Raw genomic sequence first — 12,941 nt, 5'->3', positions numbered from 1 at the left:
TGGGTTCATTAATTGGAGCCACGACGGGAACGCCACATACCCAATTTCTTACACATAAGTTCATATCCTTCAAACTTCTCTTATACCTGGTACATCCATCTCAACATTTCTCCAACCTCACTACAACTTCCATTCTGTTGGAATGATTCTTTTTTCAGGATTAACCCTTCCTCTCTTCATATCCCTTCATGTACAGTATGTACTTCAGAGTTCATCTTTATCACAACTATTTTTTTTTGTCTTTTTGCCTTTTTCTAGGGCTGCATCTGTGGTATATGGAGGTTCCCAGGCTAGGGGTCCAATCAGAGCTGTAGCCGCCAGCCTATGCCAGAGCCACAGCAACCCGGGATGCGAGTAGTGTCTGCGACCTACACCACAGCTCATGGTAACGCTAGATCCTTAACCCACTGAGCAAGGCCAGGGATCGAACCTACAATCTCATGGTTCCTAGTCAGATTCGTTAACCACTCTGCCATGACAGGAACTCCAACGACTATTGTGTGAAGTTCAATAACTCCCTTGCCCCCCCGCCTTTGCTTATGGCGGTTAAAACCTCCCAATTGTATGACCCTATGAACTTATTTCATCAGCCTTTTCTGTGCTTATACCAAAGCAGTTGAACTTTGGTGGAGAAAAACATACAATTAGGCATGCTGTTTCCAATTTAAATTCATCAACTCCAGCTTTGAATAGACATTCAATATTACTCAGTTTACCTAGTGTTATGTCTATCAAACCTCCTCACACCCACTGAGATATGTATTTCATGCCTACTTTTCCCTCCTGAAGCCTCCTAATCTTCCATCCATTCTCCTCCCTGAAAACCAATAACCTTGCCTCATTAAGCCATATTAGAACTCTCTCATCTTTTCCTCTCAAAAGCAATAAAGCTTCCTGCATTTGCATCCATCTCCTTTGAGTCTAGTTTGAATTATTCCATGTGCTCAACTATCCATGAAGATTCTTTGTAGTGATCCAACTTGTTTCTGATTTAAGTTTTGAAGCTGTCAACTTCCTACTCTCACCAACAAGTTTATTGAATGCACACCTATCTCCTCTCCATAGGCTACCCTGGAGGTATTCTTTTTATTTTATCCTTCACACTATGCTCCAGATTATATCTTAATCTGCTTCCTTGAGACTTTGCTCTATCAATTATCACCACTTTATATAATCGATCTCAATCTTTCACTTTCCTCCCCTCCCTTCCTCTCTCTTTTCCTGCGAGACTTGTCTTTCTTTTCTTTGCTCTCTCTCTTTTTTTTTAATTTGAAAAATAGCCTTTATATAAAAGAATACATTACATGGAATCAGAAGTATTCCTAAAATCTGAGATAGATGGCTTTGTGCTGTTTTTGGACTAATGTCTTCCTACTCTTTTCACATAAACTCTATATACTAATACTAACTCTAAATGCTGCATATTTTGAGACCATTCAAAACCATTCATTTAATCAACAAGCATATACTGCCACCCGTATTGTTCCATGCAATGTTCTAGGTGCTGAGAATTCAGCAATGAAGTATTTGGCTTAAGCCTGGCAATCATCACTGAGATGGATATAGTTAGTTACCTAACAAGCTCAATTTTCTCCATTTTCATTCTTCTGTCCTAACAGAAACTATCCCTTCCTCATGTATTCATATGCTGCACAGAAAGGTGATAACTCATTTTTCAACTTTATTAAGGTATAACTGATAAGGAAAAATTATATATCCTTAAGGTATAAACTTGCTGTTTCAATACAGGTATACACCGTGAGATGATCACAGTCAAGCTAGTGTGCCCATCTCCTCACACAGCTACATTTCCTCCTTTCTTCCTCCCTCCCTCTGTCTCCTTTCTACTCTCCCACCCCTCCCCCTCGCTGATGAGAATGCTTAAGATTTATCCTCTTAGCAAATTTCCACTACACAATAATGTATTGTTAACTATAGTCACCACGTGGTACATTAGATTTCACAATTTATTCACCATGCATAACTGAAACTTTGTATCCTTTGTCAGGTCTTTTTTTTTTTTTTTTGTCTTTTTGCCATTTCTTGGGCCGCTCCCACGGCATATGGAGGTTCCCAGGCTAGGGGTTGAATCGGAGCTGTAGCCACTGGCCACAGCCACATCCACAGCAACTCGGGATCCAAGCCAGCGTCTGTGACCCACACCACAGCTCATGGCAACGCCGGATCCTTAACCCAGTGAGCAAGGCCAGGGATGGAACCCGAAACCTCATGGTTTCTAGTCGGATTCGTTAACCACTGCGCCACGACAGGAACTCCGTGTCATGTCTTTCTTAAACCAAAAAAATAAAAAGTTTTCTTCATGGTCTCTTTTCACTCTCTTAAATAGGGGCTCAAACTCACTTCAATCTCCTCAGCTCCCATTCATTCCTGATCTGCTGCAATCCAGCTTTTGCTGGTCACTCAACTGAGATGGCATTTTCAGAAAGGTCTTCAAAGGTCTCCTTGTTGGTAATTCAATGGATTTTTTTTCAGTACGAAGTTAACTGCTCTGTATCATTTCCAGTGACTACAGAAAGCCTCTTTTTTTTTGCTTTTTGTGACAATAGTCAGTCTCCTGACTACTCTGACAGTATAGGTTTCATCCCCTTTTCAGTTCCTAAATTGCCTTTGATGAAAATATCAATAAGCAGTGAAAGGTTGAAGGCAGGAAGCAGAAAAGAAAGTAAAACAAGAGACAAGAATAATCTGCTAGCCTGTGGAGAATCAAATACCAACTGAAAGGATCAGACTTCTGTGTGTGAGTAGAGTCCACAAATCACCATGAAACTTCACCGTACACATGAAGAAACAGTTTAAGTTTGTGTGATCTGCAGTAAAAGCTCCAAAAGCAAATAACCTGGCCATTCATGCTATAACTGAGAGGAAAGGCTGATACCATCTTTCCAATCTGCCCTACCTTTTCTTAGGCGGTAACACACGAGCCCTACTTACCCTGTTTCTGTCTTCACTGTGCATATATACAACTGCCCTACTGCCATCCATTTCAGTACTGAGTAGAACGTGGTCAAAATCTGCCAGGGCCAGCAAATGGTAAATATAAAGCAGTTTTCTTTAAACGATTAAAATAGGAATTCATTGAGTATTTTAAATAATCTGTGTGCTAGTACCCGACAAAGTGATTTATTTATACATGTGACTTAAACGGTTTTATTTGTGGTACAAGCATATCTAAATATGAGGCCTGATAACCAGACATAACTAAAGTTTCCCCTGCATTATTAGTTCTTTAAGATTAGAAAGCAGGCTGAAATATACATGACATAACCTTGCCTTAGATTTCAGAAAGCATAAAGTTTTATTTTAAACAATGATTTCCAGGGATATGAGCCAATAATTTAATCTCATATTTCCTTAGTTTTCCTTTTAATTGAATCAGTAATCATCCCATCAGTTAGCCCAACTCACAGGGATGTTGTATGGAAAACAGATAACATTTCAAAGTGTCTTGGGCTCCTCTGGAGAAAGGTTACTCAGGACCAACCTACTGGCTTTTGGCATTAGATTCAAACAGGCAGTGAGACAGCAGAAAGATATTTGAGCAAGCAGGAAGAAAAAAAAATGTCTATATTGTATATGTCATTCCAAATAAAGATACTCAGAAACGCAAAGAATAGTCTAGTTTTTAAATAAAGAAAACGGTAAAGTAACTCAAAGAAAGGGAGCTAGATATTAGAAAATAACCTTAAGTAAGAGGAAGAGGTTGTTGAGACAGCTTAGCAGAGACAAAAGGCACTGAAGAACAGAGTCATCCATATTCCCACACTGTAAGATAAGGCAGATAAAAAGCCAATTAAACTATGCACAGATTAAAAAAAATAAGGTAGGGAAGATAACGTGGCTGGCTTGTCTGTCCATCAATGACAAATTATTTTAAGTTTTTTTTTTTCTATAGAACATATGCTTGTGTAAAATGTATTATTAACATTATTCACCTCAAATTTCCTCTCCTTAACTGAAGCTACCATGGTTTCTTTCCTTTACCATACTGTTTACTCCGTAGCTGCTGTAATATTATTCTAAATAAGTTAGCAAGATGAAAGTCACATGAAGATAGCTGCCTGAGAAGGTTTGCAATACTTTATGCTCTGAAAACTTCATGCTTCATTAGCAAAAGAGTAACTGAGACGATTCTCAAATTTCAATGATGTGCCATTAGTCTGGTATTTAGCTTTTATATTTTCTTTCATAGGTATAGCTTCCATATACAACTAATACTGCATGGAATGATAAGCATAGAGTATATGTTTTGGACATCTGCTCTGCCACTGCAGCAAATAATGAATCATAAACCTACTTTTCATGAAAAATTTATAGTGCCAGGTTATGCTTTAGATTTCACTGATTACTGTATTATTTCACAAAGGTTAAATTAAATTATAAAAAAGAAACAAAAAAGAACTTAGTGTGTTAAATGAGCCTCTACCACCTGGACTATTTAAAAATTTTCACATTTCCCATTTTAGAATTTACCTAAAATCATGTTGGTTGAGAACTAATACTGACAAATCTAATCTAATACTAATACTGACAAAGGTATTGAAATGAAACAATCTTCAAAAACTGGAAACTATGAATGAAACAGTCTTTAAAAATTGGAAACTATGGTAAATAATTGTTTATTTACATGACACATGTTTGTAATATCTTCAGAGAACATTAAAACCAATCTTATAATTCTGGTGTAGCTCAGATTATATGAGTTATAAAAATGTACTATATATAACAATAAGAACTTCAGTTATTCATTCTACTAAATCAAAATAAGGCAGGTAAAAAGGCAGCAACTAAAAATGAAGATAATAGAAGCTAAATACCTTCAGTTGATTGTTAAATGAATCCATTTCTGACAGCTTAGATGCAGTTTCTTTTTCAAGAGCATCTAATTGTTCTTTTAGTCTTTGGCATAATTCTTCCTTTTCTAATGATTTTTTTTGAAGTAAACTGATTCCTAAATCTGAAACACAAACATCACACAGATTACATTTGATAGAAACTCCTGTCAGTACCAGTACCAGACATTTACTGTTTGATCAAAATGGTATAACCAGAGAGACAAAGGCTGTACACGCAGCCTTTGGAACAAGTGAAGGGAAGAAACTCAGCAGTCATGTCCCCTTTTCGCATCATATCTTGGGAAGATCCTCATATGGAAATGCTGTAAGCATTGGTCCTGTACTTAAAAGTACTAGGACCTGAAGTGATGCTCCAGTCTGGGAAGGCGCTTTACCAATCTGATCCGCAGGCTCGCCCTCTATTCAGTGGGCACTGTACCTCCCACCTCATTTGTGAGGTGATGGATATAAAGCTATTAGTATAGAGTCTGACCCATAACAAATAATTAATAGCAGCTATTGTTGAAGTAGCTTTCTTTTCATTCTTAGTGCTCCCAAGAATAGGGGAATAGTCACAGCAAGGCTCAATAAATATTACTAAGTGGATCATGTAGTGCTACTTTAAGAGGTAAGAACAGAGAGTTTAGTTTTATATGACCTTTTCTCATACATTTAGGCAGAGATGAAAAAACTAGATGGAAATATCTTACCATCTAATTAAATAGAGTTGACCCTTGAACAACTTGGGGATTTGGCAATAACCCTTTGCTCTGTTGAAAATCTGAGTACAATTTATAGTTGGCCCTAAATACATGCAGCTGAGTTCCTCCATATCCATGGTTCTGCATCCTCAGATTCAACCACCATGGATCTGTGTAGTACTGTAGTATTTATTTATTGAAAAAAAAAATCTGTGTATAAGCAGATCTGCACAATTCAAACCCACATTGTTGAAGGATCAATTGTACATATTTTAAAATTTTATTGCATTTTTTAAAGCATAGAAATCTAGTATAACACTTAAATAAAGTGAAGCATATAGAATAAAAAGTAAAAAGGTCTTTCTTGGGAGTTTCCGTTGTGGCATAGTGGGAACAAATTTGAATAGTATCCATGAGGATGCAGATTTGATCCCTGGCCTTGCTCAGGGGGCCAGGGATCCAGCGTTGCTGTGAGCTGTGGTGTAGGCTGCAGACGTGGCTTGGATCCTGTGTTGCTGTGGCTGTGGTATAGGCTGACAGCTGTAGCTCTGATTAGAACCCTAGCCTGGGAACTTCCACATGCTGCAGATGTGGCCCTAAACAACAAAAAACAGTCTTTCTTCATTTCAACTCCCAGCTTGTACCTCTCTTGGGCACTTAGATATGTGCATATTCAACATTTATTTCCCCTGGGCTTTAATAGGATCACACTGTATATAACTGTTTAGCAACTTGTTTTACGTTTAATAACATGTCGCACCATTAAAGACATCTAGGTCTAGTTCATCTTTAAAATTGCTCCCTGGTAGTCTATGTTATGGCTGTTACATAAATGTAACGATTCCCTTTTTGATTGCCATTTAGGTTGTTTCTAATTTGCTATCATTACATAAAAATGCTGCAATAAACATCCTTGTACATACATTTTAACGCACATGTGCAAGTATTTTATAAGGGTAGGAGGTGAAAAAATTGCTATATATAAAGGATTTACACACTTTAAATTTTAAAATGTTGACAGTAAGTTATACCAATATCAATGACTCCAAATTACCAGTTTCTACACACCCTTATCACTGGATATTATTACTTTTTTCATTTTTGCTTACTGGCAACCCCCCCCCCATTGTCCTTTTAATTTGTATTTCCTTGATAACTACTGAAATCAGATAAATATTTATGTACATGGCCATCTGTTTATATTTATTGACCATCATCTTGAATTGACTCCTCCCATCCTTTGCTGGCTCCCCTGCACATACCTCCCCACCCCCCACCAATTGGGCCAATTGGGTTGTTTTGAAACCTGATTTGTAAAGGCTCTAAATTCTTATATTATATATACATATTTCAGGTTTTTTTTACTATTTATGATATCTTTCATCATGAAAAACTTTTCATTTTTATGTCACCAAAACCCAAAGCAACTTCCTTCACAGCTCTACCTATTGTTTGAAGAGACTGTCCTGACATTAAGATTAAAAAAAAATGTTTTCCTCTGTGATATTTTTTCTAGAGTTGTATTTTATTTTTAGTCTCTTATTTTATCTACAGTTTATTTCTGTACACAGAGTAAGGTAAAGAGCTTCTTCACCCCCCTTCAGGTAATCAACCGTCCCCCAAATCACTTAATGAAGAGATAGTAACTACTGTAAGCTCATCCTTTTCCCCTTGATGGTTAGATGCCAACTTTACCTTATCCTAAATTGCCATACATATGGCATATATATATATGTTTGTTTCTGGATTTTTTGTTCAGTTTCATTGTTCTACGTTTCTATTTCTGATCAACAATACATTATTATTTTAGGAACTATACCTTTCATAACTTATGTTTTGCTCTGACAGGGCTAGTCTCCTCCCCCCACTAACATATTTCTTCTTAATTTTGTGCATCTTACATATTTTCTCTTCTGGGTGAATTTATTAATTATCTTGCCAAGGTCATTTTAAGAAACCTGACCAGAACTGAATATATGGATCAATTAATAGAGAACATCTTTAAAATACTGAGCTAGTTCATTCAGAAATATAATATGGATCTACGTATCCAGGAATCTTTTATATCTGTCAGTAAAATTTTATGGTTGTGCATTTCTTCTTTATTCATTTAACAATGAAAATGCTAGATAGAATGAGACCTTTTTTTGATATATAGTATAGTTATCGATTTCTTATATGCTGATTTGGTATCCAGACACCCTGCTAAATTCTCTTATAATTCTAACAGTTTTCCAGTTTTTCAAAAAATATTTAATCATTAAATTACACATCTGCTACATGCAAGATACTGCCTTGTGTTCGTGGTACATAAAAGTGTGAGTCCTATTATGGTCAAGGTGGGAGACAAACAATGGGAAAAGACAACAATAAAAGAACAGTCATTCTAAGTATTCAAAATAAGCAGCAATAATAACGGATGTTTTCATACTGAATTTGAGCATATATCCACAAGCACTGTGTTAGGTAACCGAACAAGCAACATGGTAGTAGAGTGGGCTTTAGAGTCAGACACACAAGAATTTGAGACCTACTACTACACCATCTTGGATAAGTACTTATTCTCTCTGAACCTCAGTTTTCCCAAGCTGCACAATGGGAATAACAACAACTTCACAGGTTGTTGTAAAGATGAAGTAATGCATGAAAACTGCCTAGCATGGTGCTTGGCACATGGCTGGTCATCTTAAATAATTATTCTTATTGAGAGAAGAATCTAAGGGATATAGGGTACTTTGCAAACTCCAAACAAAAGCATCCTATTCTAAACTGGATTAAAGATTAATAAATTAATAAAAGTTAAACTGGACCACATTCCACAGAGACAGAGCAGCTCTTCCAGGTCCCTACTAAGACATGTTCTATATCTTATTCACAATGCAAATACAATGAGGATGGCAATGTACTTTCTATCCTGTACAGATGAGGAGGGCTGCCTTATCCTGCCTCTGGAATGCCTGTGAGGGCTAAGGTGAGAGTTGATACATTTTGAACAGCCAAGAAAAGCATCACGTGCATGGAAGACTTGTCTGAGAAGAGATATCGGTGCAAGATGTGAGACATGATAAGAGTAGCTCACGAGATCGAATTTTTCTATTCCTGGTGTTTCCTCTATGTAAAGGGACCTTTATTACAACAGCACTCCCAGTTTCTTTCTACCTCTTAAATAACTGGTGGGATCAAGATAAGGACCTGGACGTACACAGCCCTACATCTTTCCTATCCCTTGCTTTCTTGGGATTGAACTGCCCACAAGAATCTGCATTTTGTTCATGCACCTAATGTCTTCACAGGGCAGCTGTGCCCCTCACAGATAAGCCACGCTAACATTAGCCTTATTCATAATGAGGTGATATTTTGGTCTCTCACGTCTTGCTCCTTTGCCTTCTTTCTTAATTTGTTCAGAACTTGGCCAAAGATGAGAGATGCTATTTATCAGACCTCCTAAACAACCAAAAGTGTGACGAAGAGCTCTGGAATGAAAAGACTGGCAGGCACTCAGTGGGAGACATTTAGAATATTCTAGCTAGTTCTAACACATTTGCAGAGTTTCTTTTCTTTAAATAAATTTTTCTTCTGCTATCCTGTTATTGGCATGCTATGATATTCAATGCAGAGATTTATTTTTTTTTCTTTCAGTTTTCTCGTTGGGACTTGAATCAAGAGAAATGCCATATTATTACACTGGAATATTTTGTTCCACAAGTGTCAGAGGGCCGAGCTGGTAAAATTCTTTACACGAATCACAGAATTAGATGATATAAAAGGTCTGAGACAGGCATACCAGTCCACTGAGGCCTTCCTTGCTGTACACTATCACCCTGGAATCCCACAGGTTTGGCTCCATAGAAAAGTCCTCAAACAAAGAGCTCTTCACAATTAGTGTAGGATTTTGCCAAAATGCACACATAGCCTTGTGTTCAAGCCAAACCTAGGTCTTGTTTAACTGTAGTCTACATTTTATTTGATTGATATTTGAAATATCTAAATGAAAATAATATCAAGACAGGAAGTCAAACCACAGGGGGAACACCTGTGATAATATTTTTCAAATTATTTTGAAATTTTTAACTACAGATGAAACATGTTATTTATAACAGAATAATGCCACTTTAAAAAGCAACAGAATACGACTGATGTAGTTATTCAGAAAAGAATACAAAAGGCAAAAAAATCTTAGTGACTTACCAGGTGTGTTAGTGAGCTGCATGTTTTTAATTCTTTCATTTAATAATTGCTTCTCTGGTACCAAATAGATAAGCTTATTTTGATATTCCTTATAAAAAGAAAAAGTAGTACCTGATTAAAAATCTATAATGCTTAGAATATTTTGAAAATGTAAAAACATGATTTAATTGCCCTTGAAACTTAGCATAGGAATAATATGTAGAAGAGTATGTAAACTGCTTACGACTTATGAATAAACTAGAATGGAATTACACATGATTTAAAATACGAATATTTACACATCAATCCATTATGAATGACTAGCTGAAAATAAAAGGTGGTGAAGAAAGCTGTGTTAATAGGGTGCATCTAGAAGCCTGGCAATTTCAGCATAATGAAGGATGACAGCAGGCAAAGTCTAAGCGGTACCTTTGGTATCTGCACTAAATGGTAACTATAAACAAGCCAGGCTTCTCCAGAGTGAGCATCAAAGAGGGACTAAAAACTTGGGGATAACTGGGAAAGCAGGTATAAATTAACGCTTTGTTGATTGATGTTAGTCTACACAAAAAATATATTTAGTTAAGAGGACTCTTGAGATGCAGAATAATTCCAGAGGCCGTATTCTGCAAGTAAAGAACAAAATTGCCAGGTCCCTGAGGGACACTTTTAATAGTCTCACCACAATTCTGAAAAGAATAAAATTAGATAAAAAATTCCTAAAAGTAGTAAAAATAACCTTAGTTAAATGTAACAGACATAAATTTATGTATTTGTTTATTAAAGATTTAAAACTCAAAGTGGGAGTTCCCATTGTGGTTCAGCAGGTTAAGGATCCAGCACTGCCAAAGCTGTGGTGTAGGTCAAAGATGCAGCTCAGATCCGGTGTTCTGGTGTCTTGGTGGCTGTGACAAAGCCATCGGCTGCAGCTCCAATTCAACCTCTAGCCTGGGAATTTCCATATGCTGCAGATATAGAAGTAAAAAAAAAAAAACACAAAACCCTCAAAATGGTAAATAACCATTTATGTATAAATATTAATCAGATTTTCACTAGATGTTGAGCACAGTTGTAGGGAGTCTATGAGCTTCTTGATATTATATAAGATTGTGTATATCTACATCCTTTTAGAAAGGAGGTCTAGTAGAGGTTCACAGGGGTTCACGACCCAAAAAGCAAAAGCCACTTTATTAGGAAGAATTATTAATAACTGCTCATGTTTAAGGACAACTGAGCAGCAAAGGACTTACCTGAAGTTCCTGTTGAAGTTGCTTGATTTCCATAATTTCCAGGTCACATTGCTTATCCAGCACTTCCAGCTCAGTCTTTTGAGTCTGCTTTCTGAGTCGTACATCTTGAAGTCTGCCTGAGATCTGCTGATGTTTGCCATTCTATAGGAAGAGCATATAAATACACAGTAACATAAAATACTAATAGGAAATGTTCCTATCAAGAGAATAATCTTTTTATGTAAATTTTAAATGTTATTTATCATGTATACTCAGTCTAAGATAAATGTCTAAAACCAAGTTAACTTGAGAGAGTTATTAGCAGGAAACACACCATTCTGAGTGTTAAGAGTCTATTATGTTAAGATGAGAAAGCACAAATGCAATGTTTTTTATCTGAACTCAGCATTTAGGCATTAATTTATAATATTAAGATATAAACAACCTTAAAGAATAATGAGGAGGAATATATGTTTGCATGTGACATTTTGCATTACTTCTCTGAACTTCTATTTTTACCCTTACTGCTGTCATCTAATTCCTCTAATTAAACAGTGTCCAAGAGGGCCTTTTGGGCCACAATTCTCTTCTTCTATACCAACAGTCCTTTCCCCTTCTACCAAGAAGAAAAACAAAACAAAAGCAGAGATTCTCAATTGAAGCTAATAAGAAGATTGAGGTATTGTCAGCTGAATGGTGCCCCTCCCCAAACTCATACATTGAAGTCCTAAGCCTCAGAACCTCAAAATACGATTGTTTTTGGAGACAGGACCTTTAAAGAGATACTTAAGATCAAATGAGATCATATGGATGGGCCCTACTCCTATTTGACTAGTATCCTTATAAGAAAAGCACATTTGGATACAAAAAAAGACAGCAGAGATTCACAGGCAGGGGAAAGAGCACATGAGGACACATTCAGAAGGCAGTGTCTCCAAGCTAAGGAGAGTGGACTCAGAAGAAATCAAATATGCTGACACCTTGATCTTGGACTTTGAGTCTCCAGAATTGTGGTAAAATTAATTTCTATTGTCTTAGTCACCTGGTCTGTAGTATTTTGTTATGGCAGCCTTAGTAAATACAGTGGGGGTGAAGAGATAATGAGGCCCCTGGTTAAAAATCAACGATAATGCAAGTCTTTACAGAAAAGTATGTTTCATATTTGAGAAATACATGCTAAAGGGAACATGCTGTGTCCATCCTAGAGCTCATGTTATTATCTACAGCATATGTAAGTATGGGCTCTGGACCTTCCTAGATGCTGCACTTTAATCTACGCTATTGCTTGATGTGTTACCCAAGTTCTTGGGGAAAAAACAATCAATCTTAAGGTCTCCTCTCATTGTATTTTTAAGGAAAAACAGTCAAGGTGGTGGTTCAGACAGACATCCAAGTAACTACAAAAAGAAAAAGTTATTAGGACTGTTTTGTTGTACTATGGCATGATTAATAATTGTAGGATACTTATCTATTCATTTGAAAAGCATAAAATAGTACCTTTCTGACTCAAACATTGTGGTTTTCAAAATTTTAATCCATCAACCAAACAAAATGTTAGGCTACAATTAAATAAGATGTAACTATGGCTCCATCACATGGCTATATAAACATTTTTTGCAAAACTCTACTATACTATTAGGTCAGGCTTACAGGATTCCAGGGTCTAGTAGAATAGTATACCTTACTCAGACCCTTTATATCTTCTCATCTTCATTTCAAACAAGCCTTTTAACAGCTTGATCTCTGACGTCTGATGTGTAAAAACTGATAAGCATAATGACCAGTATTAATTAACAACCATAGTCCTACTGAACTGGAAGGAAACGTTAAAGAGATCACTTGGGTTAGCAGTTTCAAGGCATTTTTTCTTTCTAGCAGTAGAATCCTTTATTTCTAAGCAAATCTTGATAAACCTTCAATAAAACTACAGCAGATAAATGTGGAGCTTCTTTGAGGCGTGGACAGGACTGGGAGAGGAGACACTGTCCTGC

General features: G+C 36.6%; 1 protein-coding gene across 5 annotated transcripts in view; it reads right to left on the bottom strand.

Annotated features, from left to right (window-relative positions):
- ITSN2 (intersectin 2) overlaps positions 1–12,941 on the bottom strand; it is a 142,690-nt gene that overhangs the window by 70,896 nt on the left and 58,853 nt on the right. For all 5 annotated transcript variants that reach the window (XM_047782534.1, XM_047782532.1, XM_047782531.1 and 2 more), the window contains exons 14-16: positions 10,972–11,112; positions 9,743–9,830; positions 4,836–4,975 (exon numbers count right to left, since the gene is read on the bottom strand). In XM_047782534.1, the coding sequence (XP_047638490.1) occupies positions 4,836–4,975; positions 9,743–9,830; positions 10,972–11,112 (369 nt within the window). The remainder of the gene's footprint in view (positions 1–4,835; positions 4,976–9,742; positions 9,831–10,971; positions 11,113–12,941) is intronic.

The sequence above is a fragment of the Phacochoerus africanus genome, chromosome 5, assembly GCF_016906955.1.
Source record: "Phacochoerus africanus isolate WHEZ1 chromosome 5, ROS_Pafr_v1, whole genome shotgun sequence".
In the NCBI taxonomy this organism is placed as follows: domain Eukaryota; kingdom Metazoa; phylum Chordata; class Mammalia; order Artiodactyla; family Suidae; genus Phacochoerus; species Phacochoerus africanus.
Note: the sequence above shows the minus strand (reverse complement) of the source record. Positions and strands in the feature narration are given on the sequence as shown.